General features: G+C 40.6%; 1 protein-coding gene across 2 annotated transcripts; it reads left to right on the top strand.

Moving 5' to 3' along the window:
- Positions 1 to 30: 30 nt before the first annotated feature.
- MZT1 (mitotic spindle organizing protein 1) lies at positions 31 to 19,904 on the top strand. 2 transcript variants are annotated; one of them, XR_012640623.1, is made up of 4 exons: positions 31 to 205; positions 11,709 to 11,854; positions 13,262 to 13,378; positions 14,696 to 19,904. XR_012640623.1 is itself a non-coding variant. In XM_074961905.1 (3 exons), exons 1-3 carry the CDS (start codon positions 157 to 159, stop codon positions 13,283 to 13,285), a joined length of 219 nt encoding a protein of 72 aa, XP_074818006.1. In that variant the 5' UTR covers positions 31 to 156; the 3' UTR covers positions 13,286 to 19,903. The 2 variants fall into 2 exon arrangements, 1 of the variants encoding a protein (XP_074818006.1); XM_074961905.1 differs by having other exon boundaries at positions 13,262 to 19,903.
- The last annotated feature ends 1,956 nt before the right edge of the window (positions 19,905 to 21,860 follow it).

Here is a 21,860-nt window from a genome sequence, read left to right as displayed (position 1 = left end):
GGGCGGGGCTTGAGGGCGACAGAGGGAGGTCAGGCAAGGACGGGCAACTGCGCGTGCGTGGTGAGGTTTTTCTGTTGGGGCGGTAATGTTCGAACGCCAGGGAGAGGGTGCCTGTTTCCGGGTTAGAGGTCTCGCGCCGAGTGGTGCTCTGTCGCCATGGCGAGCGGCGCAGCCAATTTAAACGCGGTGAGAGAGACGATGGATGGTGAGTCCCAGGAGGTCGCTTGTGGGTTTTGTTGCGGCCGCCTCGGGTGTCCGACCCGCGCAGCTGCCGTTGGGGTGGGTGTGTGACCTCGATGGGCGGCGGCGGCGGCGCTCCCGGGCCTCAGGAGATCCCCGCGGGGTCCCCCTTTGCCTGAGGCACGTCTCCCGCCTCCCCCCCGGTGTGTTCTGTGCGGGTCTGGCAGCGTGACCGTAGCCCGGGCTTCCGTGGTCGCGACCTATCGCAGCGGCGGCGCCCGGAGGCCTCCGTCACGGGCGGGCCCTGAAGCGCTAGGGGACGTTGTACGAGCCCGCGATTGGGGCCCGGCTCCGGGGCCGCGGCGCAGCCGTTAAGGACCGCTACGAGCGGGCGGGAGGCTGAACTGAGGCGGCCGAGGAGCCAAGCGCGGCAGTGACAGGGAGCTCGCTCCCGTGGTCTCTGCTCTCTCTACGGGCCGCTGCTGAGAGAAGAGCAAAACCACGTTCACATGGGGAGGGGGGAGAAATCAGCGTTAATATCCGGCTTTCCAGAGAGCCAGGGGTTTCTCCGAGTGAGGGTTTCCGCCAGCGCCCATGCTGTCTGTGTGTGTGTGTGACAGTGTGAGGCTATCGCTGCCTGGATTTTATTTTCTCTCTTAAATGACATGATGCACAAGTCGACTCTGCAATGCAAATCGTAAGGAGTTGTCAGATATCGGCGGCTGCGGATTGGTTACCTTCAGGAGCAGTTTGGTTGTGAGAATTGACAAGAAAAATGGCATTTTCTAGCTCCATTATTTGCATTTTGTGTGTTCACTTATGTCTGCTCGCTATTGACAATAATATCTTTGTCTACACTAGCCCTGCAGAGCCCACAAAAGAGAATGTGAATTGGGTTCTGTTCCTTTTTACCCAGCAGGATTATTTTCAAACTCAATTTTGAAGGATTTTATGTGCAATATGATTATTGTCAATCAGGCCCAAATTAACCAAATAAATTGGTTAGTCTCTAAGGTGCCACAAGTACTCCTTTTCTTTTTGCGAATACAGACTAACACGGCTGTTACTCTGAAACCAGGCCCAAATTATACATGTTTAACTCTATAAAACTGCAATTACTACCTTTGTGTAATTTGGTGATAATGCACAAGTAGGACAACATGATTCAACTTTAGTTCTGTTTCCTGGCTGTAATTTTAGGAATGAAAGAAAATGTATCCTTCTAGATCTAGTTAAGTAATCAAATAATTGAGGCACAATAAATGTAGGACCTGAAAATGTTGTTTGTTTTTTTTTTTTTTGTTTGGTTTTTTTACACAAAGTCACTTTTCAAAGTAGAACTAGAATTGAATGTTGCACTGATGCTAACACTTTTAATAAAACTACTTCCCCCTCTCCCCCCCCATCAGGAGTAAGATACAGGAAAATAACTGAAGATGATTTCCTTCATTTACTGTAATTGTGTTTGCAGTGGCTGCAAATGAAACACAAGTTCTTTTTCTTAAACACTGATATATAAACTTTTTTGGGGAGGGAAACAAATGTTAGCATGAAAATGGAAAACTGTTAAATACCCTTTAATTCAAGCTTTTTCATTACTACTATGATAAGAATATTTGGTGATGTCATGGACTGCATAGGCTCGATGCTCTGGAACCACTCAAAATGAAGTTCAGACAGTACCCTCTGGTGGCGTGATACTCCTCAGGGCACACTCTCACTAGGGCAAGCCTCCTTTCCTTCAGTGCTTCCTTGGGTCTGACCTCTGAGTGTTCAGCACCTCTGCTCACAGTGTGAGCTCCTCACATTGAGTCCACTTGGGTAGGACACCTAGGGAAGCCTTCCATCCCCCCTCCCAATGGGGGCCATGCACTCTATCTTTGCAGTTATAAGTGACTCAGCCAGTGAGGTAAAACAGAAGGGTGTATTAGTTGACTGGGACACAGTGTTGAACAGATCTTGTTAGTACAGAAACTCAGCGATGTCCATCTTGGGGAATCCAGAGCCCTTGGCTCTCCTGTGTGAGTCCCAAAAGGAGACTGATTCATTTCCAGCAGCCAACCCTCAGTCATGAGTAGTTGCTCCTCCTCCATCCTTTGTCTCTTTCCCAGGTCTCCACCTCTCACTTTGTTCTCTAATACCTCCAGCTGGCTCTTGCAGAGGATGGGCCCTGGCTATCAGTTGCCAGGATACAGTGTCAGTTGTTGTCTGGGCCAGGCAGCCAGAGGACAGTTACACCTGCGCTCTAGGGATCTGCAACAATCACACACACCCTTGTACCATCACCTAGATACATAGGGGAAATTGAGGAACACACACAGTATTCAGACAAAACATTAAGAACATTCCCAGTTCATCACAGAGGGCATATTTCTTTTTTCATTCCCATTTATGAATGGACAACAGATTGTCAAACATTAATGGTCGCAATTGGCATTATTTTGTCCTCTTTATTCTTCATATAAACAATTAAGTGTGGTCAGGTTTAACTAGTTTTGTGTTGAATGTGCATGACTAAGAATATTTTACTAATTTTTAAATCTTAATTTATTAAAAGAATAATTGAAAGTGAGGAAGTGCATAATTAACACTCTTCAAACATCCTTAACTCTGCTACTATATGTAGAGCCCTGCGTGGATACAAATTTATACCTGTGGATGCAGATTAAATCGGTATCTGCGGAAACGCAGGGCTCTCCTGGGAACCACAGCGGCAAAAGGAGCAGAATGTGGGGGTGCCGCTCCCAGGAGCCAACTCCCTGCACCAGCAGCTCCTCCAGCATGGCTGTACTGTCCCCAGCCCCACCCACTGGGGCAGGCACCAGGCTCGCGGCAGCTGTCCCTTGTTGTTCTCTTTTGTTCAACCGGCATGCACCCCCTGAGACAGGAGATGCAGACAGCTGCGGGGAAGGGATGGGGGCAGGTCTGGGGGCGATACAGCTGCGCTGGACGAGCTGCTGGCTCAGGGCACTGGCTCCTGGGAGCGGCGGCCCAGTGTTCTGCTCCTTTTGCTACTATGGTTCCTGGAAGAGCCATGCAGTTTCGTGGATACCGATTTATATCTGTGGATATACATTTGTATCCACACAGGGCTCTAGCTATATGCCTGATGACCTTCAACCTAAAGACCAGAAACCTTTTTCCACCCATTCACCTTCTCAATATTATATGGAACATACAAAACCCAATGATAGATGAAAAATACATGGTTAAAAATGAAGTTTTAGCATCTACACAACATTGTCAATCATTTACACCTGTATATAATATAAGCAAGAAAAAAATCACAAGAGCACAATTATACCAGATACCTGAGAGCTGTGTGTGTGTTGTATGTCATAACGCAGAGTGACTTAACTTTATTTATCAGATGTGCAGTCTGGTTCAACTACTACACATGGGTTAATAATTTTGGACAATCAATTTTTTTAATTAATTGTAAGAACAGTTAGTAAAGTTCCTTTAAAAAACATCTCTCAAATTGGGGAAAGTACTATATTCCTAATATTCAGTAGCTTGCATTAGCTTACGCAGGTCAGTGTGCAGTAGCTGAAAGAGACAAGTGATTTTAGCTCAGGGGTGGGCAAACTACGGCCCGTGAGATGTTTTTATCCGGCCCGTGAGCTCCCATTGGGTAGCAGGGTCGGGGGTTGCCACACTCCGCCTGGCACTCCCTCTGGGGAGCAGGGTCGGGGGCTTGCTGTGCTCTACCTCGCGCCCCCGACTCAGTGATGAGCAGTTTGAGCACCATCTTCCTGGAAGATTCTTCTGGCACACAGAAGAGCCACATTGCGCAGGTGCAACTTCACCACCCCTACGCAGCAGAGGCAGCACACCAAATCCCCTCCCAGTCTCCTACAGGACTACCCTCGAGAGCCTTAAGTGGAGGGAAACCACCCAGGGGCTGCAATTGCACCCTTCCTAGCTTTGGTGCCTCTGCAAGTGGCACAGCTGCCTTGGTGTCACACTGCCAGCAGTGCCCCTAGGAGTCCCTGGTACTACCCCTGTAGAGCCCCCCGCCCCTCACGTGCCACACCTCATGAGTCCTCTTGGCCCACCTCAGTAACATCCCTTACTATATACACACTTTGAATGAATGCAACAGTGCAAACACAACTCAAAGTACAACAGTAAGAACATTTTTGGGGGGAGGCTGGGGCATAAAGTTACAGGTGAGTTTACACCTGCTTCTGCCTCTTGTCCACATGGGTTGTGGGATAGAGTGCCATGGCACAAAATTGTCAGGGGCACTGATGCCCAACAATTCCAGGCTAGAGAGGGGGCCCAGTTTTTTCACGGTGCGTGCCATCTTGTAAAACAGTGGTTTGAAATAAGGGCAGCAGTTACAATTTTCTTTTCCCTCTCAAAAATGAGTGCTGCCAAAAAAAAGAAAAGTGGAGAGTGAGTGTCAGGTTTTCAACGAAAAATGGAATGCAAAATAGTTTTTCACAAACGTGGACTCAAAGGCTGTACGCCTGATTTGTCAGGAGAGCATCGCAGTGTTCAAGGAATACAATTCGAATTGTTATTTTTCAATGAAACATTCTAATTATGGCAGCAATTTAACAAGTGAGGGCAAGAAAAGCTGAGAAACTCGCCACAAACTTAAAAACTCAGCAAAATATATATGTGCGACAAGCTGAAGTTCAGGAAGCCACTACAAAGGCAAGTTATGTTCTGGCATTTAAAATCGCTAAACAAAATAAGGCTTTTGCTGAATGGGAGTTTTTGAAAGAATGCATGGTTGATTTTGCTGGAATGCTGTGCCTGGAATACCAAAACAAATTTGAGAACATAAGTTTGTCATGAAGAACGGTTACTCATCGTGTAGAAGTGATTGATGAACATTTGGCTTCTAAGTTGAACAAGAAAGCACAGGGCTTTACGTTGTTTGTTGTTTGTTCGATGACAGCACTGACATTAAGGACACAGTACAGTTACTGATTTTTGTCAGAGGAATTGACGACAAATTTGAAATCAGAGAAATTTTTATCAATGGAATAAATGAAAGGCACAACAAAGGGATCGGATTTATATGAGAGGGTGTCTGACTGCCTTGAACATCTGAAGCTCCCCTGGAGTAAACTGGCAAAGGTAACCACAGATGGATCGCCAAATTTAACCAGGAAAATCGTAGAACTTTTAAAAAGAATTCAGGACAAAATAAAAGAAGATGACCCTGATAAAGAGGTGATTTTTCTGCATTGTATATACATCAGGAGGCCCTCTGCAAAAATGTCCTGGACATTGATCATGTTGTTCACACAGTAGTGAAAATAGTCAACTACATAAGAGCAAGGGGACTTAATCATCGCAGTTCATTTCCCATCTTGAAGACACTGACACTGAACACTAGGACTTACTTTATCATACAAATGTCCACTGGCTCAGCCTAGGAAAGGTATTGCAGTGAGTGTGGGATCTCAGAGATAAAATCTGCACTTTCTGGAGATGCAGGGGAAAGAAAATAATTTCCCTGAACTAAAGAATTCAAACTGACCTTCCTTTTGGTGTAGATATCTTGGCACATTTAAATGAACTTAATGGAAAGCTACAAGGAAAGAATGTGTGTTTGTACACAAATTGTATTCTAATGTGACAGCTTTCAAAGCCAAGTTAGTCTTGTTTTCAAACTAAATTAAGGACAAAGTGTTCACTTACTTTCCAGCAGTGAAATACTTGGAAGTGTCACCAGAGCAGACAGAAAAGTACAGCAAATCTTTGTGTGACTTGCATGGAGAATTTTCTCATCGTTTCTATGACTTTGAGAAGATAGAGAAGACACTGGAGCTGGTGTCATGCCATCTGTCACTTGACTACAAGAAAGCCCTGCAAGAATTACAACTGGCGCTCATTGATCTCCACTGTGATTCCACCTTGAAGGAGAAGTACAATTCAGAAAAACTGAACAAGTTTTATGCCACCTTGAGTGAAACAAAGTTCCCAAATGTCCGCAAGGTGGCACAGAAAATCCTTGTTTTGTTCAGCTTCACCTATGTGTGCGAACAGACATTTTCCCTGCTGAATTACAGCAAATCTCACTACAGATCCCAGTTAACTGACCAGCATCTCAGCTCGGTATTGTGTATTTCCACAACGAGAATGACACTGGACTTTGATGCCATTGTAAAGAAGGGTGACCAGCTGCATTGTTCACTGTAATCAAAGAGGCCGTGGAAGGGGGTTAATTTGGTTTAATTACAGTAACTCCTCACTTAACTTTGTAGTTATGTTCCTGAAAAATGCAACTTTAAGTGAAATGATGTTAAACTAATCCAATTTTCCCATAAAATTTAATGTAAATGTGGGGGGTTAGGTTCCAAGGAAATTTTTTGGGGGCAGACAAAAGGCATTATATACTGTACAGTACTGTGGTTGGGAAGTGCCCCAGGCTTACCCCACACAGGTACAGCCTGCTGCAGGCAAGGACACTAGGAAGCACCTTCGCAGCAGCAATGGCAGCTTACCGAGAGTGGCAAACAGATGCTGACTTTGCCAGGTGATGCTCCAGGCCCACCTCTTTCCACCCCCACTCCACCTCCTCTCCTGAGCACGCCGTATCCCTGCTCTTTCCCCACCCCCAGAAAATCCTAAGCGCCGCCAAACAGCTGTTTGGTGGGCTTAGGGCTTTCTGGGAGGGAGGGGGAGGAGTGGAGATGTGGTGCTTCCCTGCTCCTCACCCTTCCTCCCAGCACTTCGCACTCAGGACTTTCTGGGAGGGAGGGAGGGAGGGAGGGAGGGGGAGGAGTGGAGATGCAGTACTTTTCCGCTCCTCCCCCTCCCTCCCTCCCTCCCAGAAAGTCCTAAGCACTGGCAAACAGCTGTTGGCGGTGGGAGAAGCGCTGGGAGGGAGGCGGAGAAGAGGAACTTGTGCAATGCTCCCTTGTTAAGTCGCTGCTCTTCCACAAAATCTTACATGCAGTGCACAGAGCAGGCAGCCAAACGACATTATAAGGGAGCATTGCACAACTTTAAACAAGCATGTTCTCTAATTTAGCAGCGATGTAACTTTGAAACAACGTTAAGTGGAAGGATGTTAAGTGAGGAGTTACTGTATTGTAATACGTTGTTATGATAGTATATTTATAATAGTAAGTAAGGTTTTATGTTTATTTCCACTTAAATGTATTTTTATTAAATTGAGTTTACTTGAATATCTCTGAATTGTTAATTTCGTGAGCATTCATGGCCCACCATACAATTTCCACACCCAGATGCGGCCCTCTGGCCAAAAAGTTTGCCATCTCCTGTTTTAGCTGCTGTTATACACAGAAACAACCATTGGCTAGTTTATATAATGTCTTAAATCAGAGTCTTAAAATATTGACTGTATAAATAGTGTTTTTTCCCTCACTTTGGCTAATCTAAATCTTGTTAACAGTGAAATTGAAGTGGCATGACAGTAGGTGGCGATGAACTGAAAATGCTTACTTATTGTTTTTAGCTTCTGCCTGCTGAGCTGTACAAATGCTAGTTCTAAAAAAACCCCTGCAGATTTGTGAGCCAAAAGTGCCTAAAGTTTAGTCTTTCAAAATCTATAATACTTGTATTTCCCCTCTGATGTATGCAATGATTTCTGGGAGGACCCACTTACTGATATGTCCAGGTTGGTATAGTTATGCCTGGTACCTGCACAGTTAGAATCATTAGCATCCAGTCAAATTCTTCTTTTGATAATGCTTGCTAATACAAAATGAAGTGACATTCACCCCAGTTCACACAGTCAGCATAAGACTTAAGTGGTACCTAAGTCTTATGCTGGCCTTTCTCACAGAGGTGAATTTCACCCATTATCACTACATTTAAAATAAAAAATGGCATGCTCCTCAAAAGTTGTCTAAAATTATAAAATTGCATCTAGCTATCTATATATCCAGTATTTAGATCACTGTATGCCAGTTTGATGTTTCAAAGGCCTTTAATTGAGCATTAAATATTCATATAGTCATTAGTCCCCTTTTGATCTTAAGTGCTGTTTTATGTGCTTACAGCCCTCATTTCCTTGCCTCATTAGCAAAATAATAACTACTTTTTACCACCCTGGCTTTTGAGAGTAAGTCTATGTCCACACTACAGATCTTACAGTGGCATAGCTGTATTGCTGCAGCTGCGCTGCTGTAAGATCTCCCATGTAGCCAATCTATGCCAACAGGAGTGAGCTCTGCTATCAGCATAATTAAACGACCCCTCCAACGAGCAGCAGTAGCTATGTCGGTGGGAGAGAATCTCCTGCTGACATAAAGCTGTCAACACCAGCACTTCTGTCAGTAAAACTTAGGTTGGTCAGGGGTTGTTTTTTTCACAGCCCTGAGTGACATAAGTTGTACCAACATAAGAGGTAGGGTAGACAAAACTAAGGATATCTTGACAGTAGCTTTGATTTGACCTTTTAGAATGTGTCCGAAAGCATTTGAGAGAAGAAAATAAAATTATATAGCTGAATTTGGAGAGAGAGAGTGTTCCTGCCCCAAAAAATCATACCATGGTCAGAATAAAGTAAAATTAGAGCAACTATTAATGAGAGATTAAGAAAAAAAATAGTTATAAAAGTTGCAAATATGTGAAAAAAATTATAATAGAACCTCAGAGTTACGAACACCAGAGTTACAAACTGACCACTTAACCACGCACCTCATTTGGAACCGGAAGTAAGCAATCTGGCAGCAGCAGAGACAAGACAGAAAAAAAACAACAAATACAGTATTGTGTTAAATGTAAATTATTAAAAGAAAAGGGGGTGTGGGGCTAAAAAAATTGACAAGGTAAGGAAACTTTCTGTGCTTGTTTAATTTAAATTAAGATGGTTAAAAGCATCATTTTTCTTCTCCATAGTAAAGTTTCACAGCTGTATGAAGTCAATGTTCAGTTGTAAACTTTTGAAAGAAAAACCATAATGTTTTGTTCAGAGTTTTGAAGGTTTCAGAGTTACGAACAGCCTCCATTCCCAAGGTGTTCGTCTTTCAATGGGAGGTATTTGGTGCCTAAAATAGTGGAATTTTCAAAAGTGCCTAAGCACCTAAGTGCCTAATCTCCCAGTGATTTCAATCATGAACACTAGAGTCAACTTTTGAGGCTTCTGAATCACTTAACCAGCTTTGAAAAATCTAGCCTTAGTCTCTCTCTGCCTCAGTTCCCATGTTTGAAAAAGAGGTGAATAGTACTTTCTTATCTCATAGGGCTGTTGAGGATAAATACATTAAGATTGTGAGGTGCATGGGTACTATGGTAATAGAGGCCATGTAAGAACGATAGAGAGATTCTACCCTGTGGTACATTATAATAGCTAAAGAAACAAGGAAAACAAATCAACATTAGACTTTATAAGGGTCTTACTGAGATTTGAATTCTAAATTATGCTGTATCTTGTTTAATTTCATAAAAAGTAAAAGTTATGTGCGTAAATGAACTAACCTTAGGCTGGAATGTAAGATATCTTTCCATAAAACCCCATTACCAAGTGCTAATAAAAGAGAAATTCTGCAGAGAATAGGAGCTGAAATTAGTCACTGAAAAGCTGTGCAATTCTGTGCCTCAAACTATCAAACACTACTTTTCCATTGGAAAAAAAAAATCCATTAGAACAAAGTAATCAGAAATGTATATGCCCAGGAAATATATACTAAAAGCTCATTTAAAAAGTTAAATGTATTGTTCTGACTTCAAAATATACTGTGTTTATATAATTGCAGTATTTTCAAGGTCATTATGAGAGAATTGCAGCCACCTTTTAGTTAAGCAGGGAGAACATATCAAATAGAACTCACAGTTCAAAAGTGCTGAACACTTGGCAGCTCCCACTGACTTTGTTGGGCTCTTCTGGATGCTTAGCACTTCTAAAAATTAGGCCACTTACCTAGGTGCCTAATTATGGACATAGATTCCTAACTTTCGGCACCCATTTTTGAACATCTGGGCCTGGCCTATCTGTTGTGGGTGATCTTATTTTTTTTAAAGCTATACTTGAGTATACCATAAATTTATACTGCAGTAAAACATTTTTAGTATTTGTGAACTATATATCTTGTCAATATTAGCACATTAGGTATTAGAACAGCCATCTGTTGTCCGAGTGTAATGGTGAAAGGAATGAAGTAGCATTTCTATTTCAAATTTTGGAAAGCTTTGTTTCTTTGCGATTATAGAAACGTTATGAGTGATATTTCTTAATATAAATAAATCACTGTTGTCAGGGAGTCTTGCTGAGGACTGAACCTTGTACTGTTCTACAATAATGAAAGCTTTTCAGAAGATTCAAAATGGAGTAGTATCTAGTCAAAGGATGCCATTTGATCACAAACATGCTTGGATGAAGATGCTTGTAGTGGAATGAGCAAGTTCCGTCATTGTTAGCAGATGAGAAGAATGTAAGGCAAAAGGGTAATGATGGTGGGAAAAACTAGCCAGTAAAAATCTAGAAGTATCTTGAGTCACTGAATCAAGTGATGGCCATTCTTGTAACACGTGGCATTGTCATTGTCAAAGGGAGAGCCAGGTATAGAGGTAGGAGTGAGGGCCTAGGACAGTGGTTCTCAACCCAGGGTTCACGTATCCTAGGGGATGCACAGAGATGTTTCCAGTCCACTCATCTAGGTATTTGTCTAGTTTTACAACAGGCGACATAAAAATACTAGAGAAATCAGTACAAACTAAAATTTCATACAGACAATGACTTGTTTATACTGCTCTATCTACTGTACACAGAAATGTAAGTACAATATTTATATTCCAATTAATTTATTTTATTATTATAAATAATAAAAATGAGAAATTAAGCAATTTTCCAGTAATAGTGTGCTGTGACACTTTCATATTTTTATATCTGATTTTATAAGCAAGTAGTTTTTAAGTGAGGTGAAACTTGGGAATATGCAAGACAAATTAGACCCCTGAAAGGGATACAGTAGTCTGGAAAGGTTGAGAGCCACTGGCCTAGGACACTTTTTAAAAGCTTAAATTAATATTTGCTTTTGAGAACAAATAAAATTTAATATTTATGTCTATATTTTCAGACAAAACTTTAATATTGAGTAAAATTGATAATTAAATATGCAGCAATACAAAACAATATTATAATGTTGTAATAATTAATTAAAACTGCTCCTGTTTTCTTTCCGACCTTCCATTTAATGGGCAAAGATTTGAATTATTACAATTTTAGAATTTTTTAAAATCACTGTCTACAAATAAAAGCTTACTACATTCTGTAGGCATGTTGACTATTCTTCCTATCACAACAGTAAACAAGTAATATCCTGGTTCAGTGAATGGGGAACACTAGAGTAGAGAATGTAAGTGTGGATCTGAGTTTGGAGTCTGGGGCTTCTGACTCACACAGGGAAGGTAATTATGAATGTTACAGGTGGGGTTCACACGGGGGTGGATAGGTAGTGTTTCCATTGTCACCATCCACAGAGGTTCAGCTTTTGAAAATCCCACCCTTAAGAAATAAATTATTTTAAAGAGAAATGTCAGTAATCTCCTTTTAACTTTAACAAAAACTAATTTTAATTTTTTAAAAATTGTTGCAGTTCTGCTTGAGATTTCAAGAATATTAAACACTGGTTTGGATATGGAAACGCTGTCTATTTGTGTGCGGTTGTGTGAGCAAGGTATAAATCCAGAGGCCTTATCCTCAGTAATTAAAGAGCTACGCAAGGCTACAGAAGCGCTAAAGGTAAGGCAGTTTATGAAAAACTTGCAGAGTTTGTTTTTTAAAAAAAATTAAAGCAAATCAAAGTTCAGATTACTGCACTTTCAGCTTTTTGTACGAAATTGTACCTTTTCCTTGCATTTTAAATAAAATAAAAATAATAAGCTTAGGAAACAAACCCTGTTGCCTTCATCCTGTATTGCTAATAGGATTTGGTCCAAAGAACAGAAACTGCAGATAGCAAACCTTACAAATTTTTACTTGCTTTTTTTCTCCTTACTTTGAATGAGTAACATGTTTCGATGGACCAATAAAATTACTATCTTTCTTTATTATCAATCACAGTAGTAAAAAATGGGCAAGTGGGCCTTTTTGTTGTTTGAGTGAACAGGTACGCTTTCGTGACGGTTTTGCAAAGGTATAAATAATGTAGAGCCAGAGACTGGATTCTCTAACTATTTGTTTATCAGATTCTCAAATTCTATCAACAGATCCACACTTAGGCTCAATTCCCATTCACCTATATATCAAATACAAGCTCCTTGTTTTTTATCTTTAAGGCTCTTCATAATTGAGCCCTACACTAGCTGCTTTAGTAATCTTTCTCTCTTCTTCAAATCCCAATTTAAAAAAAAAAAAACTACATAAATGTAGACAAATACATGTAACTGAGAAGGCAGTATCAGTTCTTCCCCACATTAACTTTCTTGTATGTCATATCCGCATTCCCTGCGTTTGTCTGTAGAGTCTTTCAGGGCAAGGGTATCTCTTCTGTGTTTATCCGGCATCCAATGATACCATTATATAAATATTTACTGCTGCTACTATTACTACTACTATTAAAATGATCTGTATAACTCACTGTAGTGTTGTTTATGAATTATGCCAGTGTCCCAAATTCATGCAGATAAAATGTTTATGCTACACCATTATGTATTTCATATTATATAATAAAAACATGGAAGAGACAAGAATAAGGATTCATATACATTTCACACATTTTTTTGTTGTTTTGGTTTACAGTTTAACAAGTAGGTGCGACTGCATGACTATGTTTGGGTCTGTAGTAAAACATGCCCTAATCTGAACACCACGTGCATGAGTCAGTGCGAAAAGACCAGGTACAGCTCCTTGTTAGAATTATACACTTGGCTTCCCTGTGTCAAAATTTGTCAAGTGATGGCTAAATTAATAAAGGAAGGATAGTGGGAATCAAAAATATTGTGCAAATGAAAATAATCCGTGAAAGAGCCTTTTAAGCAGCATATTAAGATTACATATCACATGATTTATGATCTGTAAACTATTTAAACATTGTTGACCAAATAAAAGTAGTTGCAAGAAATGACCATAAGTGTTCTAGCTGACCTATAGCTCCACAGTGTTTATTTTCAGCGGGTTCATTATAATGAATTGTACTTCTCTTTCTAGGCTGCTGAAAATATGACAAGTTGACTTCATGGGAGAAAATCTCTTGATGAGATAAATGACAAGCTAGCAAAGGGTTTGAAGACTGGCTGCTATTCAGAAATATAGAATGAAGTTACTGTATGTCAGGTTTCAAAACATTTCTGTAATCTTCTTTAAAAAGAAAAGGATGAGATGTAAAAGTGTAAAGCTTTATACAAAAGTGGGGGGGAAAGGCATATTGATGGAATTATCTAATAATTATTCGTTGCTTACTTTTTTCCTTGTTTTTTTGTAGACTGTAGTACTTTGGAAATAGCATGATTATTATATGTATTCCTTATAAATCTGAGCTTTAGTTTTATAAACAGTCTGTCAAATATTGCACGTTCACTGAATCTACCTAAAAGTTTAGTGAAACTTAATCACACCAATATAGTAGATATAACTTGTTGAGAGTTTTATTATAAACTCTTAATTTTGGATGGCTGATGCATAATGGATTTATTAGTTTATTTTCTTCTGGTATGAAACTTGGCATTCAACTTCAGATGCGCTTTTTTATGTACAAGTTATAATTTAAATCCATTCTGGGTTTTGTTTTTAATCAGAGAGCAGGGGAAAATAGTGAGAGTTGGCTTGCTTCTTTAAAAAAAAAAAGCTTACAATTTCAAAATGAAACTTATCATTTTGATAGTTTTTTTTTCCCCAGAACTGAATAATGTTTATTTAAAAAAAAAAAAGCCCAAGACTTTTCTAACAAGCTGGCCTAAGTCTACAAGCAGTTACCGTACATACAGATGTGTATATATACTTAAATTCCATAGTACATCTTTTATGCATTATATGGAATATCCTATTGACTTCAGTAGTGCTTTAATTAGGTTTATATCCTGTCCATTACAGATCACAAGAATTCTAATGGAATATTTGTTATCTTCATCCTAGTCCAAGTATAGACCAGAGATGTCAAACTGATTAGGAAAGAGCAAAATTCCATTTTTTTATTATGGTCAGTGAGTTTGGGTATAAGACTATTTGCTCCCCTCGGTTGACAGTGGAATATCCACTGATGTCTAAAAAGCTTGCATAGGAATCCATGGTAGAATATACAGTAACTACATTTTTTGTTATTATTTTAGCATTCATTATCACTCAAAGGGAAAATATACTTACATTCAGGAGAATTGCTATTTCTCCTCTTTTGTTTCTCCATCCTCCTTTCTTTATTTCCTTCCTTCTCTCTGTTTCTCTATGTCTCCACTTCAATAATTCCCACCCATTTCCCATTTTATCTATTGAAATAATTAGTGCTGATGAGTAGTTGTCATTACTGGGTTTAAAGCAGTGGTGGGCCGCATGCGGCCCATGGGTTGCAGGTTGCCCACCACTGGTTTAACGTCACCCCAACACAGATTAATAGGAAGCAGAGATCACACTTCTGTTTTATTGTTTTAGGTTGTCTGCAGACTCGAGAAGATAACACTGTATGGACTTACATTTGGAAAGCTAGTTTTGCAGCCTGGAGACAGAAAAACCTTTTTAAAAAATGTAATCTTAGATTCTGTATAGTCTGAGTAGGACATGAGGACCACAGAAATGCATCAAGCAGGCCTAATGGTTGACACCCCTATTATAGACAATATGTAAAATATACATTCATTTTAATGGTGATCTGCATAGTTTTATGTTTATTTTGTTACCTGGTAACATGATCTTTTTGGTTTGCTGTTTTACATATGTGAAATAAAACACTTTAGTATCAAACCTGGGAAATTTAACTGTAGTGATGTATGCTAATTATCATGGTACATTAGTGGCACCATAATGAAAGTTGACACATTTTAATTAGTGCTTTTCTGACTTGAATATTTGTGGGGGAGAATAATGAAAATTATAAATGCGAACATGTTTGAATTGTCTAAAGTATTTTCAGTTCCCAAGGTACTTTCAAAACAGTTTTTCATATTTTTACAGTGTCTTGGATTTTTTGTAATGTTTTTGGTGATGAGTGGGAAGAAGAAAGTTTAAAAAAAAAAAAAAAAGCACAGTTGAATATTGGGGTGGGGGCACAGAAAATTAATAGGTAACTAGTTTGCGTAATTGAGTGGTGTCAAATCAGTTTACAACAGTATAGCAAAAAATGACAAAAGATTGAAGAGCATGCTGGTAATGTCGACTTGCTCATCTCTTTGCGTTTTCCTGTCTAGTTTCCTAACCATAGATCCCAGGGAAGGGCCGTCTTCCCTGAGGACACGCTGATTTTTGTTCCATTTGCAAAGAGTGGGATATAGTGGCACTACCTAGAGGCAGCCTTACTTCCTCTTGCAAAAGCTCTAGGAAAGTGCCAGCCATTGCTGAGGTCCATCTGTGTCTTCATTCCCTTTGGATACTTGCATCAAAGGCAACATTTAGAGCTGTCTGGGTATGCCCTTGGTGACTAGAGTAGAATAGGTTTGTAGGGTGGTGGATGATGTGCTTTTAGGTCTGTAGGTGTGAACAGAACTTTACTCTGTTTTTTCTGCTTTTTGTGAATTTGGCATTATTGTCCCTGAAAGACCTTAAGAAGTTTTCAAAATGTTTGTTTGAAGAGACTACTATACAATTCGTACGTATTAATCTATAACACTGCTTATACATGAAGGAAGGATACAAATACAAGGATATATTTAGGAATTAGGTTCCAGTTCTGCAAACACTGAAATATGTGCATATTTTCATTCATGTGAATAGTGCCAAAAAGGTCAGTGGGTCTATTCAGATGGGTAAAATTATACAAGTTTGTAAATATTTGCAGGATCAAGGCCTGACTTAACACTAAGTATTATTATTATTTATTATTACTACAGATCTTGCCAAATTTGGTCTTGATAGCATGATTTGATTTCATAACTTGTGAGAAACCTGTGCTGGAGGGGAAGAAGCATGCTTTGATTTAAGGGTGGTTTGTTCTGGTATAATTACATTCCAAATACTGAACTAACAATGTCAGAGGGAGCAAGAACTGATTTGTTAATTGAAAGGAAATAGGGAGAGGACATCTCTCATATAAAGTACATTATTTTTAATATGTAAGTGGCACACAAAGCATGCTAGACATTCTAAAACAAGTAATATATATCCTGAAATCTCAACTTTTTTTGTTAAATTTTGTTAATAGGGTAAATTATTATTTACAGTTTAATCTTCTCTCCATTACTTCCACTTGTTTGTGTATGGAATTTGAGAGACAAAGGATAAAGAATATAGGAGGGTACATACGGAAGGATTGATGGAAAATTGGTAAGGTTCTGGTAAGGATAGGGAATTGAGGGCTGGGCAAAGTTTGGGGAGGAGGCAAGAGACAGTAGGACAAGTGCATATAGCTTGATTAGACTAATGACAATATGAACAGCAAATGCAAGCTTATAGCAATGGCAGTATGGATGAAACAAAATAATGGCAACAGGTTCCAGTGTGAAGGTCAGGAGTCTTTTGTTCACAGCCACCAAGATTTGCACAACTCTGTGTGTGACACTTTATGTAAATTATGTAAAGCTAATTTGCATATGGTCAACTTCATTTTACTGTCAATGTAGCTTTCTCCAAGCAGAGATAGGGATAGGACATGGAGCTGCATAACAATTAGCAGCTATGAGGCTGGGGCCTGTGGGGCAGTTGAATGTCTAAGAGTGCTATTGTGTGTTCAGAGCGCTTGAGCTGGTGGATGCTCATGGGTGTCTCAGGATGCTGAAGTGACTGGCTCTTGCTGTCAAGGAATGAGTGGGAGAGATATGGGCTCTGTCTGTAGACTAGAGTGGGCAGGGGTCTCTTGAGAGGTTGTGGGAGTGGAGTTTCTGGAGACTGGCATCTGTGGTCTATCTTGATGGTCTCTAATATAAGAAATTACATCTAGATTGGAAGAGTCTAATCCTACAGAATGTGTTAAATTTAAATACCTGAGCTTCCACTGTCTCCACATCAATTCTAATCTGAAATAGCTTCCGTCTGCCCACTTCAGGAGACTGACTTCAGAACCTGATCCCAATCCTCCAATGAACCCCTTTCCTTCTTGTGAGAGAGTGAACAGATAGCCAAGGGGAACCCAATGCATAAAACACCCAGTGCTGGGTGACCTTGGGTAAGTCACTTCACCTCTCTGTCCCAGTTTTCCCCATCTGTAAAATTAGGATGATATTGACCTCCTTCATAAAGCACTTCAAGATCTATTGACAAAAAGTGCAATATAAGAGGTAGGTATTGTTAACTTAACAAAAAACAAGTTAATTTAAAATAAAACAAACACAATTGAAATATGAACTTGCTGAGAATCAGCATTCAAACGTGTTTTTCCATATTGGTATCAATCAAGAAGAGATGCTTTCAATCAAATTCACAGTTAATTCCACTAAAGAGCACAACTCTGAACCATTCAGGGCTAAACATGTGATTGCATTTTTATAAGTATTGTCTACATTTAATATATTCTCAAAAATATTTCTCTGGGTTTGATTTTTATATTTTTTCTTTATGAATCTTTTTTGGTTTATGCAACATTTGATAGAAAAAACACTGTTTGTTTCAAACAGCCCCAATGGGTGCCCACCAAACTTTAAACTTTTTGTTATGAGAAGACAAGTTGATCTCTAATAAGTTATCAGATTGCAAACATATGTTTATGTAATTTAGTGGATAAACTTAGTTCCTTCAAAACTGAATTTAACAACTGTGACATTCTGTGGCTTACACTCTCACAAGCTTCTCACAAAAAATGGCAGCATGCCCAAAATACCAGCTCTAATAGGTCTGCAGTCAGGAATGGAGAGGACAGGTGCTTTCCAGCACCTTCCTGCCAGATGACTTCATCCCCAGGTCCCACAGGGCAGCAGAGCCATGTAATAGTATCTCATTCAAATTGCATTTCTATAATTCTAGAAATATATTGTGACAGATATGGCAATTTCCTACAGTGTGCTTAAAAACCTTCTTGAATTATGTTTAAGTATCTTTGTAATACATTGTTTAAATGAAAAGGTTATGTATTATTAAGGGCCTGGATGATCAAAGGACAATATTGAACAGTGTGGCAGACACAAATGGTATTTTGGGAGAATATGTATGAAGTGGATTTCCTGGGAAATATCTAGGGGGAGGTGAATGAAAATTCCTTCCTTCCCCCAGTTATGCAAAAACCCAGCCTTTTGAAGCTGTGCCCTGAATAGGGGACCTTTGTTACATGAGTCAGATCAAAGGCCTAAACTGTCTAAAGGAAAGACTGGACTATTCGTGATTGGTTGTTCTGAGCTAATGCTGTTATGAACTTACAACCACAGAAAAACACCTTTAAGGGTTTGAAGGACTGATCCCTAGCAGAGCCCTTGGTGGACTTTGTGGGTGATTCTCTTATGAGAATGCATGTAGGTTCTTTTAAACATGTCTTCTTTGTAACATGTTTACCTGAAGAATAAAGAGCTTATAAAGAGCTGTGTGTTAACTCACAACTGCTAGTAATTATATTGCTTTCTCTTCTCCATCTATGAACAAAGTGCAGAGGCTGGCTTGTTCGGGCTGTCTGGCTTGTTCGGGCTGTCTGGCTTGTTGGGAATGTCACAGTGTTGGTAGGGAACTGTGTAACCTGGAAAAACCCAGTCAGGAGAGAGAGAGAGAGACAAAGGCCTCTGCCTAAGAGAAGTGACAGCTGAGGAGCGGGGATTGGGTGCTCTTGGTGGACCACAGAGGGAGAAATACAAGTGAGATGCAGTTTTCCTGAATTGTGACATATTATTGCACATAAAACTGCCATTACCAGTGAGATAAAAAAAGACCTTTTAATCATTGTGTGTCCCTAGCCTGCTTAAAAACAAACAATATATTTATAAATGTAATATGAACAATCTAAATGCAATTTTGTTCATGCATATATTTTCAGACATTTCAGTCCATGGGAGTTGCAGCTGTATTGTTGTCTTTCTCCATCTCTATTATGACAAGTTCTGTGACCAGTACAAAGTTCCTCACATCTACAACTAAAAGTACAACATTGTGTGAGTGACAGTCATGAGGGTCAGTTAGATGTTCAAAATCCCAAGGCCAGTCCTTGCTTACAGACAGCCCCCCAACCTGAAGTAAATACTCACCAGCAACCACACACCACACAACAGAACCACTAACCCAGGAACCTATCCTTGCAACAAAGCCCGTTGCCAGCTGTGTTCACATATCTATACAGGGGACACCATCATAGGGCCTAATCACATCAGCCACAATATCAGAGTCTTGTTCACCTGCACATTTACCAATGTGATATATGCCATCATGTGCCAGCAATGCCCCTCTGCCATGTACATTGGTCAAACTGGACAGCCTCTATGTAAAAGAATAAATGGACACAAATCAGACATCAAGAATTATAACATTCAAAAACCAGTTGGAGAACACTTCAATCTCTCCGGTCACTCGATTACAGACCTAAAAGCAGCAATACTTCAAAAACAGACTCCAGCGAGAGACTGCTGAATTGGAATTAATTTGCAAACTGGATACAATTAACTGAGGCTTGAATAGAGACTGGGAGTGGATGGGTCATTACACAAAGTAAAACTATTTCCCCATATTTATCCCCCACTGTTCCTCAGACGTTCTTGTCAACTGCTGGAAATGGCCCACCTTGATTATCACTACAAAAGTTTCCCCCGTCCCCCGCTTTCCTGCTGGTGATCACTCTGGTTACAGTGTATATGGTAACACTCATTGTTTCATGTTCTCTATGTATATAAATCTCCCCACTGTATTTTCCACTGAACGCATCCGATGAAGTGAGCTGTAGCTCACAAAAGCTTATGCTCAAATAAATTTGTTAGTCTCTAAGGTGCCACAAGTCCTCCTTTTCTTTTTGCAAAATCCCAATATGAGCAGTGCATTTTTAATTTTATAATCTACAAATGCTTTTCTCCGTTTAAGCAGAGTTGAACAACAATATTAATTACACTTAGTGTTTTACATTTCCAAAGCACTTTGTAGGCATTACGGAACATATTTATGGGGTAGCACTCACTCCAGTTACTCAGACTAGGATCTTTCCTGTGCTGCTGGTAGCACTCCAGCAAAGTGGGCTCCTAGCTCCAGCTGGGCAGGGAGAGGACTTGTCCCTCCCCTGCACAGCTGCTCTGTGGGGAGAGACACCAGCCCCACCTCCAGGTACCTCCCTCTGCTTCAGGACACTCTGGGTCTGGGAAGCAGCCCCGGAGGTTCCTACAACTGGAGGAGTGCTTGTGAGTTGTCAGATCTTTCCTGTGCTGCTGGGAGCACCCCAGCAAATGGGGCTCCGAACCCTGGCTGGGCAGGGAGGAACAGTCCAGCTCTGAAGGGAGCACAGAAGTGAGGGTGACAATCCACATACACACACGTTAGCCACCTTCCCCCACAGAATCCCCTTGTGGGTCAGGACCCCCACGGTTACAACACTGTGAAATTTCAGATTTAAACATCTGAAAACATGAAATTTACCAATTTTCAAAGCCTATGGCTATGAAATTGGTCATAATGGACTGTGAATTTGGTAGGGCCCTACTCATAACATGGTTCCCTGTAAGTCCCTGACTCTCCCATTCTTGCTGAAATGAAATTAACCATTGCAGAATACACCATGTAGCTCCCATATACATTCGTTCTCCTCAGTCCTCTCTGTTCGATGGACCTATACCGACTCCACTGTCAGAAAACCAGGGTAGATCAAAATCATGATTTTTTTAAAACCCAAAATATCACAATTTTAATTTTAAAAATAAATAGAGAGCATAATGATCAAATTTGCGGATGATACAAAGCTGCGAGGTGGGGGGGATGCCAACACTTTGGAGGAGAGAGCTAAAATTCAGAGGGATCTTGATAAATTGGAGAACTGGGCTATAGACAGTAAATTCAACAAAGCCAAATGTAAGGTACAACACTTAGGGAAGAAAAAAGAAAAGAGGAGATTAAGATTCAAATAGTTGAAAGGCTGCCATAAAAAAGATGGAGGAAAGTTCTCTCTTGCCACAGAGGGTAGTACAAGAGGCAACTACAGCATAACAGATTAGATAAAATTTCAGGAAAACTGAAGAACATTAGGACAAGGGAACAGACTGCCTTGGGAGGTTGTAGAAGCTCCTTCACTGGAGGCTTTCAAAAGGAGGCTGGATAGCCATCTGTCTTGAATGGTTTAGATACAACAAATCCTGCATCTTGCCAGGGGGTTAAACTAGAGCAGGGGTTCCCAAACTTGGTTCGCGACTTGTTCAAGGTAAGCCTCTAGCGGGCTGCCAGACACTTTGTTTACCTGAGTGTCTGCAGGTACGGCTGCTCGCAGCTCCCAGTAGCCACAGTTCACCATTCCCAGCCACTGCGGGAAGTGGTGGCCCGGCCTGCGCCGCTTCCCACAGCTCCCATTGGCCGGGAACGGCAAACTGCGGCCACTGGGAGCTGCGAGTGGCCGTACCTGCGGACGCTCAGGTAAACAAAGCATCTCACGTCCCGTCAGGGGCTTACCCTGAACAAGCCGCGAACCAAGTTTGGGAACCCCTGAACTAGAGGACTCTCGTGGTCCCTTCTAACCCTATGCAGCCAGGTTTCAATCATACTAGGTGCTGTGCATCCTTAACATCCA

The sequence above is a fragment of the Natator depressus genome, chromosome 1, assembly GCF_965152275.1.
Source record: "Natator depressus isolate rNatDep1 chromosome 1, rNatDep2.hap1, whole genome shotgun sequence".
NCBI classification, from domain to species: Eukaryota; Metazoa; Chordata; order Testudines; family Cheloniidae; genus Natator; species Natator depressus.
Note: the sequence above shows the minus strand (reverse complement) of the source record. Positions and strands in the feature narration are given on the sequence as shown.